General features: G+C 47.7%; 1 protein-coding gene across 1 annotated transcript in view; it reads right to left on the reverse strand.

The window, feature by feature from the left end:
- RD3 (RD3 regulator of GUCY2D) overlaps window positions 1-24,477 on the reverse strand; it is a 76,181-nt gene that overhangs the window by 19,606 nt on the left and 32,098 nt on the right. The window contains exon 2 of the mRNA XM_068232931.1: window positions 3,026-3,340. Within this exon, the coding sequence (XP_068089032.1) occupies window positions 3,026-3,321 (296 nt within the window). The 5' untranslated portion in view covers window positions 3,322-3,340. The remainder of the gene's footprint in view (window positions 1-3,025; window positions 3,341-24,477) is intronic.

Below are 24,477 nucleotides of genomic sequence, written 5' to 3' on the forward strand. Positions count from 1 at the left end.
AGGGGGGCTTGGGGTGGTGCATTCATATTGCTGTTGACCACCATTATTGTCGGCACATGGGATGACGCAGACATTTGGATAAGCAATTGGCATATTAGATGCTCAATCTCTTGGCATTGTAAGTGTCCGTGTCTGCCTCTTCCCTTGTGTAGATTTGACATGGTTAAGTCTGTCACTTTGGTGCTCTGTTCGGGGTTCAGTCGTTTGGGACCTCCTGAGGAGACATTTTGGGGGAAGTCCCCTGATAATGATTTTTGTGTAATATAAGCGTGTGCAATATGTATAAGCTTGAATAGGTCTCACTGTGATTTATCTATGTGAACCGATTAACAATTTGTAATAAACACCAGGTGGTTGAACAGCATATACTGGTAGTAGCTTTGGTTTGTTTGTTATGTTCTTTTGACCAGTGCGTTTACCCACCTGTATTGCACATTGATTATGTACACTTATGTGTAGTTGGTTTTTGTATGCTACATCTGCCTGCAGGGTGTTGTAGTTTATGATAAAAATAGATCGCAGCGCTTGGATATCAAATTTCATTAAAAGTGGGCTGCAAAGAGAAGATGGGTTGGCGTTCCTCAACCCAACAAATAGATAAACAAATTGATAAGAAACTCTTGCGCCTAAGCTCACATCAAATAAAAACAATTTATTATTCAAATATAGACAGTATAGGGTCTATGACCAATAACCCCAGTCCACAAGACACACATGCAGTACGTGACCAAACCTATGATCACTGGTTCGAATTGGCCCGTTTAGATGGACTGAAAACGGCCGTGTCCCAGTGTCCTGTTTGAAAAACAGCCTGCACAGTGCATCTGGTGGACTCCAAATGTCAAATCACGAAAAAATAAAAATCATAAAATGCATAAATCATAAAAACATATCTGCTGAACACCACACTGAAGGGTAAACTCAATAGAACTAGCCTAGCTGGTGACGCCTCACCATATGATTCAATAGAGGTGCTAAAAAAATGCTAGGGGGGCAGTTGATATTAGCCCGTTGCTCACAAATTGTGACTTGGAATGTCCTGATAAGGATCCTAATGGGATTAAAACAGTTCCGCAAATGTAACTCCAATGTTAATGGCAGTTCCAAATACTCACGCTACCATAGCGTGCTCCAACGAACGGCTGGCAAGATGATCCAGATGGCCGGAGTGGAGAGGGAGGAGAGAGGTTAAAGTCCGGTAGTGTGCTCGATCCCGTATGGCTGCGGCCGCTTGCTCAAAACGGGAGAGGCTGGTGGAAAAGCAATGTTGTTGCGGGGAGATGGCCCGTGTGGTCCAATCACAGAGCCCTGATGAAGAAAGGCGTAACCTTTTGAAACGCGTTGGCGTGATTGGCCCGTAACGCGTGTGACGTCACACAGTACTACCTCCGGTTCACGGGGCCATCTCCCCGCAACAACATTGCTTTTCCACCAGCCTCTCCCGTTTTGAGCAAGCGGCCGCAGCCATACGGGATCGAGCACACTACCGGACTTTAACCTCTCTCCTCCCTCTCCACTCCGGCCATCTGGATCATCTTGCCAGCCGTTCGTTGGAGCACGCTATGGTAGCGTGAGTATTTGGAACTGCCATTAACATTGGAGTTACATTTGCGGAACTGTTTTAATCCCATTAGGATCCTTATCAGGACATTCCAAGTCACAATTTGTGAGCAACGGGCTAATATCAACTGCCCCCCTAGCATTTTTTTAGCACCTCTATTGAATCATATGGTGAGACGTCACCAGCTAGGCTAGTTCTATTGAGTTTACCCTTCAGTGTGGTGTTCAGCAGATATGTTTTTATGATTTATGCATTTTATGATTTTTATTTTTTCGTGATTTGACATTTGGAGTCCACCAGATGCACTGTGCAGGCTGTTTTTCAAACAGGACACTGGGACACGGCCGTTTTCAGTCCATCTAAACGGGCCAATTCGAACCAGTGATCATAGGTTTGGTTACGTACTGCATGTGTGTCGTGTTGTAGTTTATATTAGGCAGGAGCTTTCGTAGGCGTTAGGGCTGGGTTCTATGTCAGTCATATGGTTCTGCGCCCCTTACAACTAGTACAGAATGCTGCAGCCAGACTCCTAGCCAATGCCCCCCGCAGCTCACACATCACCCCAGTACTGCAAACTCTTCACTGGTTGCCAGTAAAATGGAGAATCAATTTTAAGATTTGCCTGCTGACATTCAAGGCTCTAAACCACATGGGACCCAAATACATAGCGGATCTATTGGAACTTTATGCCCCTCCACGCACCCTCCGCTCTGCCAAAAAGATGAAGCTGGTTATTCCCAGGATACACTTAACATTTGGCGCTCGGGCCTTTTCCTATGCAGCCAGGGGCGTATCAATAGACCCTGCAAGGGATGCAGCTGCAGGGGGGCCCAAAAGCCACAGGGGGCCCCATCCTGATAGACTGACAAACATGGGCAAAGAGAGAAGAAACTTTCTGCTCTCTGCACAATTGTTCTAATGACTGCATCTACTCAGCCACTGATAAGGAATCATACAAAGTTTGCAGACAAAGTTTTGTAGACCGTCCCCATTCAGTGTGCGTCAGGTTCTCGTGTACAGCGCCCAGCCCCCTTGGTGGGAGGGGTCCCCATGCAAAGCTCCGCAGGGGGGCCCAGTGATTTCTAGTTACGCCCCTGTATGCAGCAACCACTCTATGAAACTCACTTCTACAATCAGTACGAGAGGCTCCTTCTCTGGATAGTTTAAAATAAGGCTAAAAATTCACCTTTTTTCCCTAGCCTTTGAGACTGCATAATGCAGGTCACAGCGCAGTTTGAGTCCCCAGGGAGAAAAGCGCTATAAAAATATTACTGTTATTGTTATTGTTATACAGTCTGACTCACAGCGGGTGACCAGACAAGTCTGACAGCATGTTTGTGGTTTCCTGCAAAACATTCACTGTTGGTGGGCCTTGAGGACAGGGTTGGGGGTTTCCAGAGACCTACCTCTTCTTCAGTATGTTATTTATTACCCTCGGGTACACTTTAAGTGCCAGCTTCTTACCTGAGGATGAATGGGCCGCAGTAGGACGGGTGGATCTTGCTGCAGGAATCCTCCAGTTGAAGCCTCTCCCCGGGGCTGATGTCAAAGTTGTGTTTGGGATAACTGACCAGCCAGCTGTAGTCCACCCCGGTCTTTATCTTGCGGTACTCGTTCTCCCTCTCGCGGTGCTGCTTCTCTGCCTGCTTCATCTGCCAGCTGAGCTCCATCATCAGCGTCTCCATCACCATGTCCGACGGGCTCCTCTGGGAGAGTCTCAGGTTTGAGTCATTCCATCTGAACCAGGAGGGGAGCGCCATGGCTTAGCCCACTGTCCACCTAGAAGAACCAAACACATCTGTATCTCAACTGATAATGACTCATACAAGTGGGCAGCAGAGTGTTAAACAGGAACTTCAACTTCATCTTCAACCAAACAGGGGTTAAAATAAATCAATGCATTGCAAAGTGAGAAGCTAAAAAAATAGGAGAGATCAAGAAATGATTGATATTCGCCATGTAATTTGTTCATATTGTTTGATCCACAATTAGCCTGCAGGTCATCACCTTTACTACTGGCAGACAACAAAACAAGTAGACAGCCATTATTTTTAACCACACCCCCTAACAATGCGACAGGCTAAAAGGCTGTTTTTTATAGATACATATTCACAGAGGGAGATACTCATTGCTTGGCAGTTAGAAACAGCTGTTATTTTCCACAATGCAACGAGGTTCACAGACAGGAAACTGTCAGGACCTAGTTCCTCCTAACATCACACTGTGGGAGGGGTTTCTTTACAATATCAGCCATACAGACCCCTCTGATGATCCATTTGGGAAAAGGTAAAGATTCCTCATGGGAAAGGGGGTATCTGCTACTGATTGGGATGAGGTTCAATCCTTGGTTACAGTTTCTATTTAAAGTGGAACAACAGTTTTTAAAGACTTCTATGCCACTTCTATATCTGAGGTGAAAAAAAATCTAAATTCTATCTGGTTACCCCTAAAGAACAAAGTTAAAAGGCCTATTCAATAAGTGTCAATGCCATAAAAATACTATGGAAGAATTATTATTATTATTATTTTTTTATTATTATTATTTAGTATTTATATAGCGCCAACATATTACGCAGCGCTGTACAATGTATATATATATCTTGTCACTAACTGTCCCTCAAAGGAGCTCACAATCTAATCCCTACCATTGCCATATGTCTATATTATGTAGTGTAAGTACTGTAGTCTAGGGCCAATTTTAGGGGGAGCCAATTAACTTATCTGTATGTTTTTGGAACGTGGGAGGAAACCGGAGTGCCCGGAGGAAACCCACGCAGACACAGAGAGAACATACAAACTCTTTGCAGATAGTGCCCTGGCTGGGATTCGAACCAGGGACCCAGCGCTGCAAGGCGAGAGAGCTAACCACTACACCACCGTGCTGCCCAGAATATATAAAACATATCACAGCACTTTACTAATTTCTACCAAAATGATTATACAGTAAATAAATCATAAAAAACTGTACTGAAAATAACATAATGAATAAATGTGCTTATTTTTTTTTTTATTTTTTTTTTACAATTTCACTTTATTAATTAATGCTTCCTTTATTAACGACAGCACCAACTGCCGTTATTTATAACCGCCCCCACTAACAATGCGATAGGCTAAAAGTTTTTTGTTTTTTTATAGATCAGATATACATATGCACAGAGGGATATACTGGTTGCTTGGCAGTTGGAAACAGCTGTTATTTCCCACAATGCAACAAGGTTCACAGACAGCAAACTGTCAGGACCATGGTCATGACATCACACTGTGGGAGGAGTTTCACCATGATATCAGCCATGCAGACACTCCTGATGATCTATTTGAGAAAAGGTAAAGATTTCTCATGGTAAAGGGGAATCCACTTGAAGCAGGCACCACCTATTTAAATAGTCATCTCTTTATTGATTACATCAATTAAAAGCAGCGTTACAACGACAGACCGCTGTTTTGAGCCACCATGCTCTTTATCAAGTGATAAAGAGCATGGTGGCTCGAAACAACGATCTGTCATTGTAACGCTGCTTTTAACCTCCCTGGCGGTAAGCCCGAGCTGAGCTCGGGCTATGCCGCGCAGGGAGATATCTCAGCCCCTGGTGGGGCGATTTGCACCATGTAAAGTGCTGTGCGCGCAGCTAGCACTTTGCTAGAAGCGCGCACAGCTTGCTCGCCGCCGCTCTGCGGCGATCGCCCGCACGCAGCGGCAGAAGAGGGCCCCCCCCGCCAGAGCCCTGCGCTGCCCGGACCAATGAGTTCCGGGCAGCGCTATGGGCTGGATCGAGTGCGCCTGACGTCAGGACGTCGGCTGACGTCCATGACGTCATGCCGATCGTCGCCATGGCGACAGGAGAAGCCAAACAGGGGAACGCGTTATATACACGCTCCCCTGTTTGCTAATGTTGCCGGCGACGATCGCACTAGAGGGCCACATGCGCCCTCTAGTGGTGTTTCATGTAGCTACCACTCTGGTAGCTTTACATGAAACAAAAAAAAAATTAAAAAAAAAGTTTTTTTTCACCATTTGAAAAAAAAAATTAACCGCCAGGGAGGTTAATTGATGTAATCAATAAAGAGATGACTATTTAAATAGGGGGTGCCTGCTTCAAGTGGATTCTCTGAAGTAACAGCTCCAGTGGTGTGGAATGCTGTAAGCCTGGGCACACACGTTTCTCCTTTGATGGGCGCTGCTGATCCAAACCTTTCTTGTATTAATGGGAAAGGGGATATCAGCTGCTGATTGGGATGAAGTTCAATCCTTGGTTACAGTCCCTCTTTAAAGCGGCCCTGAACTCTTGCACAGAGCAGAAGGAAAACATATCAAAATGATGCACCCTGTATGTATTTAGAGAGGTCAGCCTGTTTATTTCCCCCTCATTTGTGTCTAATCACATTATTTCCCCCTCATTTCTGTCTAATCACAAGTTGTAATTTGATCCCTCCTCATGTCACATGATTGCCATGGCAGAGATGGCAGATAAGCTCATATGAAGGCACAGGATGTTAACAATATGTCTGCTTCCATGAATCAGGAAGTAGAAACAGTGCAGATTTATGTTAGGATTTGTATCAAAGAATTTTTTTTAAAAATGTAAAGGTGATTATGCAGTTATTTCCTGTTGGGGAAATGTTAGGGGGTGGTATCCAGCTTTACAACATAGAAGCAACACGTGTGTTGTATACATAAGGAAGTTGTACTATGTGCGCAACACACGTTCCGTTAGTGGTGTAAATACCGATAAAATTGCTGTGTGCTTTACATGCACGGTCATCTTACCATTAGTGAGTCAGGGCCATTTTCCCGCTAAGCAGTATAATAGAGACAGACTGGCTAAGCCTCTTTGTGGACCTGCATACCCCACTGGAGGAATTCTCTGCTCCGGGCAATTGCTGCTAATCTCGGATTTCTATATATAACTAAACTCCGCGCAAGTGTTATAGCTTTGATTCATTAAACTGTTGTCTTTGCAGCGAAAGACGATGAGAGCGAGGTGCGGCTTACAGGCGGCGCAGAGCCGAGAATCTGGGTGTTAATTAGCTGATTGATAAGCAGGCAGCAGATCATGCTTTATTTATGTACAAACTGAGGCAAAACTTTTCTTTGTTGTTGTTCTTGTTATCAGAGGTCAGACATAGGGGGATTTAGAGAACGCAAACTGGCATTTACAATAATATCTGAGAGCCATACTATGCCAAGGAAAAAAAATCCACATATATACTGTATATACTCGAGTATAAGATAAACCCGAGTATAAGCCCACCTCCTAACTTCTACCTTAAAAACTGGAAAAAAGATGTTTGACCCGAGTATAAGCAGGGGGGGGGGGGGGGGGGGGGTGCAAAAGTCACAACCACAACACCACTCACAGCCATGGCCGGCCACAACCATACATTAGAAAAGCAGCATAATTTCAGCAGATTGCAATAATAAGCCAGGACACAGGCCTACAATGGAGATGGACATACAAAGAACTCCTGTTGTAAAGTTTCAGCTGACATAAAGATAAAGCAAGGAATGCAGAGCCACATAGTCATGTATCTAAAACGTGATATAGGAATGCAAGGATTCTCACCACTCTATAGACACTGTCCCTATATGCCTTCCAAGGCTACAACTCCAGATGAGGTTAGCTGAGAGCCTGAGACCTCTCATGGAAATGTCAAGTGTGTGGTCTCCCTCAGATGATGCGTCACTGTACGTACAGTGGGGGCACTGTGGGGGTTACTCAAAGAGTAGTGACTCGAGTATAAGCCGAGACCCCCACTTTTGGGCCACTTTTTTTGGACCCAAAAATTAGGCTTATACTCGAGTATATACAGTAATTAGATAAATACTTGCTCTACTTACTTAACTTATGTGTTGTACTGTCTACATTTTTAGTTCAGTGAATCTTATACAGCAAATAAAGAGAAAACTGTTTCAGGTATTTACATCTTTACTGCCACTGACTGAAGCCAATCCTGATGTAATTTCCTCACTTACCCTTTTTTTTTTTTTTTTTTTACTGCTTGAAATGATGTATTTATTGCTAGCTCTCCTCCCCACCGAGCTGTGTACTAAAAACTGCACTGTCATGTCTAGCTTGCTTTGTAAACACATGTGGACACAGCATATGTCATATTTCAGCAGTTTCTGCAGAGGGGTGAGGTGTATTTCCCTTCTCAGCCTCGTGTCACACTGAACTGCCCTCAGCCAATCAGTGAGGAGCAAGAATTTGGGAACATACCAGAAAGGAGCCAGGCTGACTGCGACAAGATTCATTACAGCAGATACATTTATGATCATATTTGGAATTTGATTTTATGGCTAACAACCAGCTTTAACCTTTAATCCGCCAATTTCATTAGTGGTTTGCCAGTGCTGCAGGCAGTGGCGTAGCTAAGGAGCTTTGGGCCCCGGTGCAAGTTTTACATGGGTCCCCCCCCCCAAGCACTCTATACATAACAAATGGTACGGCGCACCAAAACCTGTCAAAGATTTTCACAGTGTCAAAGGTGCAAGTAGGGGATGGGAAACTGTTTGTTAATGATTACCACTATTTAAAGTATCTGTAGAAGTGATTATTACCAGCACAGGGCCAATAGAGAGCTAATATTGTGCTGAGGGAGGGTCCCTTGGGGCCCCTCTGAGCTAAGGGCCCCGATGCGGTCGCTACCTCTGCAACCCCTATTGCTACGCCCCTGGCTGCAGGCCGATTTATTGTAGGCTACAGCAAAATTATCATCCCAGAACCCACACAACCGTGCCCCCCCCCCCCCCCCCCGCACATCAATCCACCCCCACCCCACATCGTGTCCAGTAATTTTGTTTACCAACACCCCTGCGTGCCTACTGGTGGTCAGTCATTTCTTTGGCAAGGCATCCCACCACACGTTGTGGCTTCCCAAGTCTTTACCCCAGCCACCCGTGTTGTGCAACTCATTCTGCTGACCCTTCCTCATCTAAGTGAAGAGTGGCCAGGGATTTCGGTGATAGTTGCCTGATCTACGGCCATGTCATGTCATCGGAAGCCGTAAGATGTCGGTATATAGGAGACCCAATGTATGCTAAATATCACAGCACCACCCGCACTACCCTGCATTTGTGGGGGCCAAATATACCCGGCTGTGGTGCAGCTGCACTGTGTTATCTCAAACAAGATGCGGCGGCAGCCAAAAGGTTATTAAGATTCTGGGTCAGTATACATAAATAATATAATTATTCTATACATAATTTAGAGAGAAAACATAACCAAGGATTGAACTTCATACCAACCAATAGCTGATACCCCCTTTTCCCATGAGAAATCTATTCCTTTTCTCAATCATCAGGGGGCTCTGTATGGCTGATATTGTGGTGAAACCCCTCCCACAGTGTGATGTCAGGACCATGGTTCTGACATCACACTGTGGTAACCTTGTTGCATTGTGAGAAATAACAGCTGTTTCCAACTGCCAAAAAAGCAGCATCTCCTTCCACTGACATCAGCTGCCAGCAGTAAAAATGACACCATGTGATAAATGTCAGAATGTAAATCAGGGAGAGGAAAGATTTTACAATGGGCAAACACTGACTAAATCATTTATACATAATTATTGTAAAAATTAAGCACTTGTTCTTTACGTTATTTTCACTGGAGTTCCTCTTTAAGGCTGCATCTGTGGCATTTCAAACTTTATACGAACAATGTTGAATTTTACTTGGTAGCGCACCCAGGCTATGCATATACATAGGTTAGGATTTAGTTAGTGTTAGGCCCCTCCCATGGAGGATTGACTTCTTCGCAGTGGGAGGGACGAGTACTTAATAGGTTGCATGCAAGCTGTTACAGGAAACCAACATCCTCCAGTGGTAGACAGGTCATGTGTATGCTCGGTGTGTATTCGACCCCACAAGTGGGGCTTGCACTCTTTTGCAGGTAGGCACTAGTCTGTTTTTAAGTAGCGCTGCTCATTTCCTTGCTATGTACTAATTTAATTCGTTTTTGGTCAGCTGCTCCCACTTAACAGCCATGCTTTTGGTGTATATGCAGAGCTTCTGTTTGGGTTCAAGGTGCGTTTGTAGTTCCTGGGGGGGCACAGCGCATCTCTGATTGGAGGCCATTTGGAGGCGGCCTGGTGTTGCGCTGATCCACCTTTTGCGCAATGTTGAACACCTGAGCAAGTGACATAGAGGCCACGAAACATGCACCAGGCATGGAAGAATTATGAGACGGACTTTGGACTAATGGCATTCTAATTCTAATCCACGAATGCATGGCTCTCCTCCTTAGGCATGGAAGACGGTAGCTGTGATTGTGCGCGTTTTTGCCACAGACAGCAAAATACGCACGTTTCCTCAGGATTTTTAAGTCAATAGCCTTGCTCAGAAACACTCGTCCTGACCGTTCATTCAATTTACATTCTCAATTTTCTGTGCTTTTTAAATTTGCACAGCTGTCCGCTTTTTCCAGCACGCTGCGCTCTGTTGCAATTACAGCGTATGCCACCGCAGATGAAAAATTGTGGAACGATTGTGGCAAAACATTTGCGGTAAATGCAATCGCAAAAGCCGATGGAGGAGACCTGGGAAATTGCAGGGAAAAATGGTTCTGCAAGCTGTGTCACTTGCCACAGTTCCATTGTCACCCAATCTTCTGGTGTTCTTTGCGTAGCGGCCAGAGGCGGGACAAGGTCCTCCAGCACCCAAGGCTAAGACACCAAAGTGCGCCCCTCCATCCCTGCCACCCCAGCCATCACACACTGATAGTGTCAGGAACCGGCCCGCGGCACGCCTGCGTATACGGTTCCCGACTGCGGGTTTGACCAGATCAAGCGGGGAGCAGCCTTATTCGAGCTAAAACAAGGCTGGGACCCCTCAGAACACCTCTCACTGCCACCACTAGCGGTTCGCTAGACACTTCCAATCTGCTGTCGAGTCCTCAGCGCGCAATCCGCGTTTTCGTATTCGGGTCAGCTTTGCGCTTAGGCCGAATACGGGAACGCCACGCACCCACACACACACACACACACAGTTGCAATCTTACACTGTAGTGAAGCAAAAAAACCACTAACAGTCGTTCTGAACGATACTGTTAGCCACTCTGCTGTCGCTACTCGCACTGGCGTTTTTCGTACGTTGGGTCAGCTGCGCGCTTTAGGCCAACATATGACAAACACCCCCACACACAATGCAATTACAATTTCATATGGTAGTGTTGCTCAAGCATACAAATAGGCATGGACTATACACAGTTGCACTTCAATCTCTTCTAGGCACTTCAATCTCTTCTAGGCTATGAGTGTTAGTTTAGCACAGCAGAAGTCAAGCTTATTAAATAACGATTTAATATTCCATAAAAAACGTGGAACAATGCAGAACAGAATATATACAAAAGATTACAAAAAACAAAATAAAAAAAAGTTACAAAGATAACAGTTACAAAAATAAGAGGTTACAAAGATACACACACACGGATATTTGCGTAAAAATAAACGGGGGAAAAAAGAACGTTACCAGCTTAGGTTAGAACGTTGTTTGACGGGAGGACGCCGTTTCGACCAGGAGTCGCGATCATCTCTAACTAAAGCGCTACCTCCAAGAGAAGATTCTTTCTAGGTATCTGGCTCTTCTTTTTATACTCTGAAGTGTCCCCTGGGGCATTTAATGTCCAGCCCCCAGGAACTAATGCAATTTCCCCGTTTGTGACATCACCGAACGCTTGTCATAATCTTCCTGTGATATGCAAACGTCAAAGGGTTCCTGTTTTAGCTTCTTGAAGGTTGCAGAATTCAATAGGTAAGATTGTATCCTACCAGACATCAAAAGGCTTCCTCAACATTATTTCCTAGGTTAAAGTGTATATTAGCACATACATGAAAAGATTGCACTTTGGTTACAGGTAGCAGTTTGCCTGTAAATGCCTGTAGACAGACACAGACAATCACACCTGGGACAGCAGATCAAAAGTGACTGCTAGTGGCCTAATGAGCCGCTTCCTTGCCTATTGAAGGTGACTGGTCTTATTCACTGAAGACCTCTTTAGATGCAAATGTAGGTCTAGTGACCCACCCACACAAATACATGAACAGTCCATGAATCTAGCCTGCATATCTACACCTTTGACATACCACAGCAGATATAAAAATGGGAAAATGAAAATATATTACTTTATTATCCTTAACAGCATCAGCACCCCAATATATTCCTGACAGATAGCTTTTAGACTAAGAGGCGCCACAAGGCCCACAACCCCCCCACCACCTTAATCTCTAGTTATCTGGCTTGCAGTCACTGCTATGTATCCCCTTTTCTTATTTCTTTCTGCCTCAAACACAATTAGGAATGACAGCTGAATGAAAAAATTCTGCGCCCCCTCCTACACTGCGCCCTGAGGCTGGAGCCTCTCCAGCCTATGCTTCAGCCCGGCTCTGGTAGCGGCCATAGACCCGGCTGGGGCAGTGGCTTCTGCACATGCACTGGTGTGTGCATGCGCCACTCGTGGTCGCCACTGGTGCGTGCACTCGCCACTCGTGGTCGCCACTGGTGTGTGCATGCGCCACTCGTGGTCGCCACTGGTGCGTGCACTCGCCACTCGTGGTCGCCACTGGTGTGTGCACTCGCCACTCGTGGTCGCCACTGGTGTGTGCACGCGCCACTCGTGGTCGCCACTGGTGTGTGCACGCGCCACTCGTGGTCGCCACTGGTGTGTGCACGCGCCACTCGTGGTCGCGCTTCCCTGGTGTATGGTGGGGACACCAGAAGAACGGGAGACAGCGGAACCGCAGTGAGGGACACAGAGACTTCTAGGGGCTGGACGAAGCCCCAAGTAAAGCTACACTGCTGTAATTCGTCTCATATATCCTTTAAGAAATTGGCCTCACGTAAGTACTGCTGGCAATTTGTGCTGGTTGGTTGAGACTTCTGGTTAGTGGAGTTCCAGATAACCGGGACTCAACTGTATCTGTTACCTTGCTCACTTACTCACACTATCACATCCAAGACTTCTCTCAAGTGTCACTGCTCCTCTGGTACTTCTTTCCACACCATATCCTTCATAATGTGAGTTTCACAACCTTCGAGCACACCCTTGAAATGCACTTTTTCCAAAAAAGCAAATCATCTATCTTGGTCATTCTCTAGAGACTCATCCTCATCAGCCTCCCACGCCAATTGTCAAGGGACCTGCTGCCTTCTCTACTACATATGCTTACTGTACTCATTCTAATAACATGTAGATGTATTGCTATACTTTACATTAACTGTTTATGTACTTGTATTGTTGGATGATCCGCTTACACAATTAATTCATAAGTATGCCCATACAATTAATTCATAAGTATGCCCATACAATTTATGTAGGTATGTTTCAAGTACGGCAGGATAATTAATGCAATATTTACAATGGCGAAAATAAGGGCCATGGGGCCCCAGTGCGAGTCTCACATGGGGCCAGGGGCGTTGCTAGCCTCAAAGATCAGTGGCACGTGCCCCGGATTTATCCTGGGGCGCCACGGATGTCCCCCAGACAGAGTCAGCTGTTATGCCTCAATTGCGGGCATCCTGGGAGCTGTGGTGCATCAATCGTGGGGGGGGGGGTCATTGTATTCTGGGTTCAGTGATGCCTCCATGTGGGCATACTGGGTGCTGTGGTGCCGTCCTGGACACTGTGATGCCTTTATGGGGGCATGCAAGGAAATGTGGTTCCTCTATGGGGGCATGCTGGGAGTTGTGGTGCCTCAATGGGAGGCCCATGGGAGCATGGAAGGGGGTCCATTAGAAGGTCAAGGAATGCCATGGTGGGGGGGGGGGGGGGGCATCCCAGGCCACTCAGCAGAAAGCCAGGCCAGCCAGCACAGACGGATCAGTGAATAATGGCGCACAGCGCCTATGCATACAAATGGCGCCGCATTAAAAAGATACGCTTATCGCTATTTATCGTTAGTACTACATAATAATGGAGCACAGGGGAAAAAGAAGAAAAACGGCACACACTAACGTTATTTATCAATAGTGGCACACACTAACGTTATTTATCAATAGTGGCACACACTAACGTTATTTATCAATAGTGGCACACACTAACGTTATTTATCAATAGCGCCCTACATAAGCCAAACTGCAGACGTTATTTAACTGCAAAACGGTGAATGGATTTAAAGTAACACTGTCAAGGTTAGGGTTAGGCACCACCAGGGTGGTGGTTAGGGTTAGGCACCACTGGGGGGGTCTTAGGGTTAGGCACCACCAGGGGGGTGGTTAGGGTTAGGCACCACCAGGGGGGTGGTTAGGGTTAAGCACCACCAGGGGGGTGGTTAAGATTAGGCACCACTAGGGGGGTCTTAGGGTTAGGCACCACCAGGGGGGTGGTTAGGGTTAGGCACCACCAGGTGGGTCTTAGGGTTAGGCACCACCAGGGGGGTCTTAGGGTTAGGCACCACCAGGGGGGTCTTAGGCTTAGGCACCACCAGGGGGTGGTTAGGGTTAGGCACCACCAGGGGGGTCTTAGGGTTAGGCACCACCAGGGGGGTCTTAGGCTTAGGCACCACCAGGGGGGTCTTAGGCTTAGGCACCACCAGGGGGGTCTTAGGCTTAGGCACCACCAGGGGGGGGTTTAGGGGTTAGGGATGGGTACAGAGAGGGTTCTGTGTGTTAACGCTAAATGACGATAAGGCTTTAACGCTAAATAACAATAAGGCTTTAACGTTAAATAGCGATAAGCGGCAAACGGATTAGCGGCAACACCGTGCGCCATTATTCTCAGGCACCATTTTCAGATGGATCCCACATAACTAGGCTAGTTATGTGATATGTTGCTTTTTTTGTATTAATGGAGAGTGGGGGCTTCGTCCAACATTTTTCTAGGCAGGCTTACTTAGACCGCTGTTACGTTCATGTAAATTTGGCTCCACCCATGACCACACCCACATTCTGGTGCATGGTCACACCCATTTTCCAACTGGAGTGCCCAACAGTGCCCCGGATCACTTAGGATCCTAGCCACGCCCCTGCATGGGGCCCTAAGCACTGTATAGATATGGCACCCCAAAACCAACCAAGGACAGCTGCAGTGTCCAAGAGGTGTAATCAGAGTTAGTTAAGGGGAACCTTATCTGAGGGGCATATGGATGTTTCCTTTTAAACAATACCAGTTGCCTGGCAGTCCTGCTGATCTCTTTGGCTGTAGTAGTGGCTGAATCACACACCTGAAGCAAGCATGCAGCTCATCCAGTTTGACTCCAGTCAGAGCACCTGATCTGCATGCTTGTTGAGGGGCTGCGGCTAAAAGTATTAGAGACACAGGATCAGCAGGAGAGTCAGGCAACCGGTATTATTTTAAAAGGGACAATCCATATCCTTCTCAGTTTAGGTTCACTTTAAGGATTACCACTATGCAATGCAGATATAGAAATGTTCATTACCAGCATAGTGTGACGCCGGGCGACGCCCAGTCGTCCGAGGATTCGCGGCCGATTGTCCGATCGCAACCGTGATCGGAAAACTGACATTCTTTATTTTTAAATAGAAGTTTTTCCTTCCTGCCTTCCCCCCCTTTTGCCATGAGGGCTGAATGGGCCTGCGTTAGCATATTGCTAAAGCAACCTGGTTTAGCAAGAAATCCTTTTAAGGCTCCCGGAAAAGCTCTGGTGACACTAATGTGCTAATTGGGCAGAGCTGAAATACCAACAGAGTCTATTCAACAGGGGAAGCTAGCACAGCATGAGGTCTATTGACACCTACATTCCTCCCAGTCTTGACGGCACCGACTAGACTGAGTATGGAATGCATGGTGTTGATAACTTTGTCACATTTTGCAAATACCATCCATGGGAGGAATATGAAAATTACATAATTTTGTTTCCCTAATTCTGTAGAAGATGGTGATACTAGACATAGCCAGGTAACCCGAGCAGGGGCTGAGATATGAATAATGGGGTCCCCGTGCGCCCCAAATATTGCAAGTTTGATGTCCTATGAACGTGTATTTTCAGCCCAATCTGAATATGAAATCGGTTTGCATGTGCGACAAACCCCCGGCGGGATATGAAATTGGACATATTTTGTGGATGGTTGGAAGTTCCTCCCCAGAGAACTCACTGCCTGACACGCCCCTGGGCTGAGCTTGAGACTCCGCCCAGAAATGTCAGTGCTCAAAACTGATTGCATGAGGACTCCCAGAGATTTCCCCCACTTTCCATCATACCGAAAAGACTGCCACTGCTTGGGGAAATAGCAGTGGCCATCTTGTAGGCGGAGCAACGGCCGTGTGGTTCGGCCATATTGCGAACGGACTGCAACAAAGGAACTTTGTCTTTTCCCGAACGGACTTTCCACAGAATCATAAGTATTCGTTCTTTTTATCCCTTTTTCTTTTATGTACTGTGTTATCACTGTCTCTCATCGTTTAATTGTTCACGATTGTCTGTATATATTAATTATTTATATTGTAACAAATAAAGGCTTCTTAAAAGGTCTTTACCTCTCAGTAAACCTGCTATTCAGTATACACAGACGAGACCTAAACTTCCGAAGGGACGCTACTGTTTTGATAGATAGATAGGAATTGCACAGTTTTAACCGTTTTTTTGTTTCACAGGTCTATAGCCAGTTAGCAGTTTTCTCTGGGCTGATAGAAAACAGAGATGGTGGCAGATCTACCCCTGGGTTGGAGTAAAAGTGTATTTTCGTAACCTCACAGGCTCCCTACTGCGTCGTGACGCTCAAACTCCGCCAATTCTACGCAGATTGCGTCCATAGCTCTCAATCTGTGTGCTAGAATCGGATCGGAAGGTTTTGCGTGTTCACGGCCAGTGGGGCTCCTGTGACAGTGGTCGGCAGCGTTTGGGATCTGTGTGTGCTGATAGTATCTCAGGTAGGGCTATCGAATTAGCCCTATCGAGAGACGAACTAATTCGTTGGTAGTGACTGAGTGCAATATATTTTTCATATATACAGAGAGACTGTGTAACCAGTACCCCTCCCCTAAGTTTTCTTTTATTTGGCATGGAAATGTCCGGGAATTACAAGGTCATGGTCCTATCCGACCTGCAGAGTCTGTGCGAGGCGAGAGGCATGGACATCCGCGGCAAGAAACAGCAGGACCTGATAACGGACTTGTACTGATGGGATAGCCAGAATCTGCGGACGCTGGAGGTGTCCACTGTGGAGGACACCGGCTCATCTAACGCAAGTCGAGGGGAACCAGAGACTGAAGATCCTGTGCGTACCGAGGTTGAGCAACCCGCGGGCAATGCGGCAACAGATACGCAGGAGGCTGTCAGTGTGATCCCCGACCCCAGAACCCCTGAAAGTACTCGCCTGGAACCGGCCAGTACTGGACTGTCCAGTTATGTTGATCCAGTAATGCAGCAGGCATTGCAAAAGCTGATGGAAACTGATGTGGACAAGTACCTGCAGTACATGGCGGAGCAAAAGCGAGAGGAACGCCAATCTGCAGAGGCGCGGGAGAGACGACAGCATGAGCTGAACATGGCGAAAGTGCAGCAAGCCAGCCGGAGTTCAACGCCCAGCCTCCCTGCTGAAGGGACTGCCGCTCCAGTAAGTGCAAAATTTAAATTTGCTATTATCGAAAAAGACACTGACATTGACTTGTTTTTGAGGTCTTTTGAAAAGGCCTGCCGTCAGTATCGTCTGTCCCAAGACCAGTGGGCCAGACATCTGACACCCTTGCTGCGCTACAAAGCGCTTGATGCTTTCTCAGAGTTGCCTGTGGAAAAGGACAATGATTATACCGCTATAAAGGAGGCTATAATCACTAAGTACCAGCTGACGCCAGAAGCCTACCGGAAAAGGTTCAGGTCCTGGCAGAAAAAATCTACTGATTCTTATCAAGATGTGGTCAGCAGTCTGCTCACCACACTCCGCCAGTGGACGCTAGGCCTCACTAAAGGGTCTTACGGTGTCCTGGAGGACTTAATCGTCCTGATGCAGTTTCTGAACATTTGCCCGGCTGACGTACGCCAGTTTGTGCTGGAGCGCCGACCGGCGTCAGCGACGGTCGCTGCAGACCTCGCTGAGACCTTTGCAACGACCAGGGTGCCGGAGACCCGCAGGACTGCCCCATCTAGCTGGAGAGGAGGTCAGTCCCACAATTTTGCAGACTCTCCTACCTCTGTGAGCCGTGCGCCCCAGAGGCCATCCAGCGCAGCTGCTGCGTCCAGGCCTGCAGTAACAGAGGGCATCACCTGTCACTTTTGCCGCAAGCCCGGACACATGAAGTTTAACTGCCCGGAGCGGAGGCAGACAGCGCCAGCTCCTGCACCACCCACACCTCGCCCACGGCAACTGCCGCCAGCCAGCGCACCCCAGCCGGGAGCACCCAACAACGTCATGTTCGCAGGTGGGAGAGGGATCCACTCCGCTACGAGCAACCACCAGCTGGTTACAGTGAACGACCAGCTTGTTACCGGTTTCCGCGACACTGGAGCGGATGTCACCCTGGTGCGTGCGCACCTGGTCCCGACGGAAAATATCCTCCCTGACAAATACCTTACCCTCACTGGAGTGGGGGGCACTCTTTCTCGCATTCCCCAGGCTCGGGTGTCCATCGATTGGGGGGTGGGGGTTCAAGAGAAGGTTGTTGGGGTCCTGGACCAACTGCCGGTCCCAGTTTTGTTGGGGACCGACCTGGGCAAGCTTGTGTCCTATTATGAACCTGCCCCAAGCCCCTCAGACTGCCAGGAGGGAGACGGACTCTCCGCCCACACTAAGGTACTTTGCACCAAGGGGCAAGAACAGGGGGGAGGTGGGTTGAATGTGCCCAGTCCAGGGGTACCGAGTCCAATAGTACCTGTGTCACAGGTACCTGTGTTTGATATACCGATTGTTTGTGATGAAAATGTTGTTGTACCTGTCACTGTAATTCATGCATGCAGCCAGGATGTGAGTAATGCCAGTATGTGCCAGTCTGAAGGTGTACCTGTACTGGCAGTAACACGCAGCCGCGCTGCTCAGAACCTGGGCTCAGAGCAGGTGGAAGAGGTTCCGGCCTCCTCCCCCTCCTCTGACCACAGGGATGGTAGCCTTCAGCCACTAACTGCATATGCCACGGGCCAGCTGGCTGAGAGCGAGAGTGCTGCATTTGTGCAAGCACTCCAGACTGACCCTAGCCTCGAGGCACTCAGAAGACAGGCTTCTGAGCCCCTCACGAATGAAGATACCTTCAAGGTATATTGGGAAGGTGGTAAGCTGTACAGCGAGCCTGTACAGCCCACCGAAGGTGAAACAAGTGTGGGTACCAAGTTGCTTGTGGTACCCAGTGCCTTCCGGGGGCATGTGCTGAAGTCCGCACATGACATTCCCCTGGCAGGGCACTTGGGAATCCACAAGACACTTGACCGTATCCAGGGTCATTTCTACTGGCCCAGGATGCGGATCGATGTGACCAACTATTGCCGCTCATGTACTGTTTGCCAAAAGGTAAAACGGGCTGGGAACCCCCGCAAGGCTCCCTTGTGTCCACTGCCAATCATAGGTGAGCCCTTTCACAGAGTGGCAGTCGACATAATTGGACCATTGCCCACTCCCAGCAGCAGTGGCAAAAGGTACATCCTGACGGTGGTGGATTACGCCACCCGCTATCCTGAGGCCATGGCGCTTTCCTCCCTGAGGGCGGACAAGGTAGCAGACGCGCTACTTAACATTTTCTCCCGAGTCGGGTTCCCTGCGGAGATGCTCTCCGATCAGGGATCCCAGTTTATGTCCGAACTCATGGAGGCCCTGTGCAAAAAGATACACATGACGCACATTGTCTCCAGTCCCTACCACCCGCAGACCAATGGACTGTGTGAACGGTTCAACGGGACGCTGAAGCAAATGCTGACCACGTTTGTTGAGTCGCAAGGTGGGGACTGGGAACGATACCTGCCTCATCTGTTGTTTGCGTACAGGGAGGTGCCGCAGGAGTCAACCGGGTTTTCCCCGTTTGAACTCCTGTATGGGAGGAATGTCCGAGGACCCTTACAATTGATGCGGGAGACATGGGAGGGCAAGGGCGACCCCACTGATGTCTCCGTGGTCGATTACGTCCTCAAGTTCAGGGACAAAATGGAGTCCCTGTCCGCAGTAGTGACCAACAACCTGGCCCAGGCTCAGGCCAAACAAAAAGCATGGTACGACCGCACTGCTGGAGAGCGGTCATTTGATGTGGGTGACAAGGTATATGCCCTTCTTCCCGTGAGGCAGAACAAGCTGCAAGCAGCCTGGGAGGGGCCTTTTACTGTAGTGCAGCGGTTAAACCCTCTGACGTATCTAGTGAGCATGGGGGGCAGGAAGCAGAAGAGCTTTCATGTAAACATGCTGAAGGCCCACCATGACAGGACCCAGTATGCGCTGCCAGTGTGCAGCCGGTTAGAGCAGGGAGAGGCAGACCCCCTGTTAGACCTGCTGGCTGACGTACGAGATGTGGACGGCGACCTAAACGTCAATCCACAGCTCGCCTCAGCCCAGCAAGAGCAGTTACAGAAGGTGCTGGGCCAGTACCAGCAAACCTTCTCCGGTGTCCCGGGGCGGACCAGTCGGGCAGTGCATAGGGTAGATACGGGCACCCATCCCCCCATCAGGCAATCCGCTTACCGCGTCTCCCCAGAGGTGCAAGCGGACATGCAGAAAGAGGTGAGGGAGATGCTGGAGCTAGGGGTTGTTCAAAAGTCCTGTAGTGCCTGGGCAGCCCCTGTTGTCCTGGTCCCCAAGAAGGACCAGACAACTCGGTTCTGCGTAGACTACAGGAAACTGAACGCCATCACCACTACAGACGCCTACCCCATGCCTCGCATTGATGAGCTGCTAGATACACTGGCATCAGCCAGGTACCTATCAATCATGGATCTGAGCCGGGGGTATTGGCAGATACCACTTGCACCTGACGCGAGGCAAAAGTCGGCCTTCATCACCCCTTTCGGCCTCTTCGAGTTCACGATGATGCCCTTTGGGATGAAGAACGCCCCTGCCACGTTTCAGCGGGCCGTGAACGACCTGCTAGAGGGAATGCAAGGGTTCGCTGTAGCGTATCTGGATGACATTGCGGTGTTCAGCCCCACCTGGGAAGAACACCTCAAACACCTGTCCCAGGTACTAGAGAGGCTGGCCATGGCCAATCTGACGGTTAAACCGAGTAAGTGTCAGATTGGCATGACCGAGGTGCAGTACTTAGGTCACCGGGTGGGGGGTAACACCCTGAAACCTGACACGGGAAAGGTGGACGCCATCCTGGCATGGCCTCGACCTATCACGAAAAAGCAGGTCCAGGCGTTCCTGGGGACCGCCGGCTACTATAGGAAATTTGTTCCCGCCTATAGTACACTGGCGAAGCCCCTGACCGATGCCACTAGCAAGAAGCACCCCAAGGTTGTTAGCTGGACCCCCGCTTGCGAGAATGCCTTCCAGGCCTTGAAGCAGGCCCTCGCAAGCGCCCCTGTGCTTCAGGCCCCAGACTTCAGTCGTCGGTTTGTGGTGCAAACCGATGCCTCTGACTACGGTCTCGGCGCAGTCCTCAGCCAGGTGGATGGAAAGGGGGATGAACACCCTATCCTCTACCTGAGCCGGAAGCTCCTGCCCCGAGAGGTAGCCTACTCCACAACTGAAAAGGAGTGCCTGGCGATCGTGTGGGCCCTACAGAAACTGCAGTCGTATCTGTACGGCCGCTCCTTCACGATCGTCACTGATCACAATCCCCTGAGTTGGCTAAACCGTACTGCTGGAACCAACGGCAAGCTCCTACGGTGGAGCCTGTCATTGCAGCAGTACGACTTTACGATCCAACACAAAGCAGGCAGCCGACACCAGAACGCTGATGGGCTGTCGCGGTGTCAGGGGGAACCCGACCCAACAGCGCCAATAGCTGCTACGGAAGGCGTCCTGTTGACACCTCCCTGAGCAGAGCTCGGGAAGGGGGAGGTGTGACGCCGGGCGACGCCCAGTCGTCCGAGGATTCGCGGCCGATTGTCCGATCGCAACCGTGATCGGAAAACTGACATTCTTTATTTTTAAATAGAAGTTTTTCCTTCCTGCCTTCCCCCCCTTTTGCCATGAGGGCTGAATGGGCCTGCGTTAGCATATTGCTAAAGCAACCTGGTTTAGCAAGAAATCCTTTTAAGGCTCCCGGAAAAGCTCTGGTGACACTAATGTGCTAATTGGGCAGAGCTGAAATACCAACAGAGTCTATTCAACAGGGGAAGCTAGCACAGCATGAGGTCTATTGACACCTACATTCCTCCCAGTCTTGACGGCACCGACTAGACTGAGTATGGAATGCATGGTGTTGATAACTTTGTCACATTTTGCAAATACCATCCATGGGAGGAATATGAAAATTACATAATTTTGTTTCCCTAATTCTGTAGAAGATGGTGATACTAGACATAGCCAGGTAACCCGAGCAGGGGCTGAGATATGAATAATGGGGTCCCCGTGCGCCCCAAATATTGCAAGTTTGATGTCCTATGAACGTGTATTTTCAGCCCAATCTGAATATGAAATCGGTTTGCATGTGCGACAAACCCCCGGCGGGATATGAAATTGGACATATTTTGTGGATGGTTGGAAGTTCCTCCCCAGAGAACTCACTGCCTGACACGCCCCTGGGCTGAGCTTGAGACTCCGCCCAGAAATGTCAGTGCTCAAAACTGATTGCATGAGGACTCCCAGAGATTTCCCCCACTTTCCATCATACCGAAAAGACTGCCACTGCTTGGGGAAATAGCAGTGGCCATCTTGTAGGCGGAGCAACGGCCGTGTGGTTCGGCCATATTGCGAACGGACTGCAACAAAGGAACTTTGTCTTTTCCCGAACGGACTTTCCACAGAATCATAAGTATTCGTTCTTTTTATCCCTTTTTCTTTTATGTACTGTGTTATCACTGTCTCTCATCGTTTAATTGTTCACGATTGTCTGTATATATTAATTATTTATATTGTAACAAATAAAGGCTTCTTAAAAGGTCTTTACCTCTCAGTAAACCTGCTATTCAGTATACACAGACGAGACCTAAACTTCCGAAGGGACGCTACTGTTTTGATAGATAGATAGGAATTGCACAGTTTTAACCGTTTTTTTGTTTCACAGGTCTATAGCCAGTTAGCAGTTTTCTCTGGGCTGATAGAAAACAGAGATGGTGGCAGATCTACCCCTGGGTTGGAGTAAAAGTGTATTTTCGTAACCTCACAGGCTCCCTACTGCGTCGTGACGCTCAAACTCCGCCAATTCTACGCAGATTGCGTCCATAGCTCTCAATCTGTGTGCTAGAATCGGATCGGAAGGTTTTGCGTGTTCACGGCCAGTGGGGCTCCTGTGACACATAGTACCAATGTAAAACCTAATAAGATGGATGACGGAGGGCCCCTAGTAAGCCCCTCTGGTCCAACCTCTGTATCCCTTATTGCTACACCACTGAATGTTTATGCATCACACAAATGACCAAATAAGCAGCATAATTTAACCATTCTGCCGCCCAGACGTGAAGCTCACGTCCGGACGGCTACTCTGCTGCGGTGCCGCGCTTCGGCACTCTCCCGCGCGCAATCGTGCCCCCTTGCTGTCCACCGGTAGCCCTGGGATCAGTGAACGGGAACATGGTTCCCGATCTCCGATCCGTGTCCTCAGCAGAAAACCCGAAGCGCTCTTACTAGAGGCTTCAGTCTTTCTGCACAAAAAATTTTCCGCATCCTCCTTGTGCTTCCGGTTAGCGAGAAGCACAAGGAGCAAAAACTCAAGGTGGCCATCTTGTGGCCAAATAGTAAAACTACATCTACATATTTTTTACATTACAATTTACACATCTAATAACATTAAAAATTAACTGTTTATTTCCCACACCAAAATATTACCCAAATACATTTTTTAATAGAGAAAAAAATTACAATAAAAAACAAAACAAAAAACCAAAAAAAAACATGAACTTTTGAAATATGCATTTGAAGGGGTGTACTATGAACATTTTTTAAATTATAAGCTTGTAAATTGTGGTGGACGCAAAACGGAAAAAATGCACCTTTATTTCCAAATAAAATATTGGCGCCATACATTGTGATAGGGACAAAATTTAAATGGTGTCATAACCGAGAAAAACGGGCAAATAAAATACATAGGTTTATGCTAGCATGGATTTTAAAGCTATAATGGCCCAAAACTGAGAAATAATGATTTTTTTCCAGTTTTTTCTTATTAATCCTGTTAAAATGCATTTATAAAAAAATAATTCTTAGCAAAATGTACCACCCAAAGAAAGCCTAATTAGTGGCAGAAAAAACAAGATATAGATCAATAAAATGTGTTAAGTAGTGATAAAGTTATTAGCGAATGAATGGGAGGTGAAAATTGCTGTGATGCATAAGGTGAAAAATCCCCGCGGGCTGAAATGGTTAAGCTGCAAATAATCTTTAAAGTGAATGGGAACCGCATTTAAAAAAAAATGAAGCAAATACTTACCTAAGGAGAGGGAAGGCTCTTGGTCGTAAAGAACAGTGTTGCCAACCTCGGAAACACATTTTTACTGACAAAGCACAAAAAATTTACTGACAGAACACTTTTTTTACTGACATCTATTATTGAAATTAAATGAAAGATATCACACATGCGCCCTACATGCAATACACCGGCAACCACGTGGGGCGTGAATGAGGAAGAAGAGTGCAGTGGTGGACACCGGACAGGTGAAGTATTAATGCATGGCATCTGGGGGAGGGGTCTTTGATACATTTATATTTGGGGGATGCGACTGCGGGTTTCCTTCACATTTGTTCTCGATTATCAGAGCCCTTACCGCTGCACACCTTATCGAGCATGCCAACCTGAGATTTTCCAGCATGTCCAATTGTTATTACATGCGATCGATACATGCAACAGATTTCGGCCTGAAATTGGTTTGATTGTCAACTAGGCATGCTCTTGATGGCACCGATTTTTATGATATCAATAATAATTGTCTTATCTGATGGTTGATCAGCCGTCAAA

Source organism: Hyperolius riggenbachi, chromosome 4 (genome assembly GCF_040937935.1).
Source record: "Hyperolius riggenbachi isolate aHypRig1 chromosome 4, aHypRig1.pri, whole genome shotgun sequence".
Taxonomy (NCBI): domain Eukaryota; kingdom Metazoa; phylum Chordata; class Amphibia; order Anura; family Hyperoliidae; genus Hyperolius; species Hyperolius riggenbachi.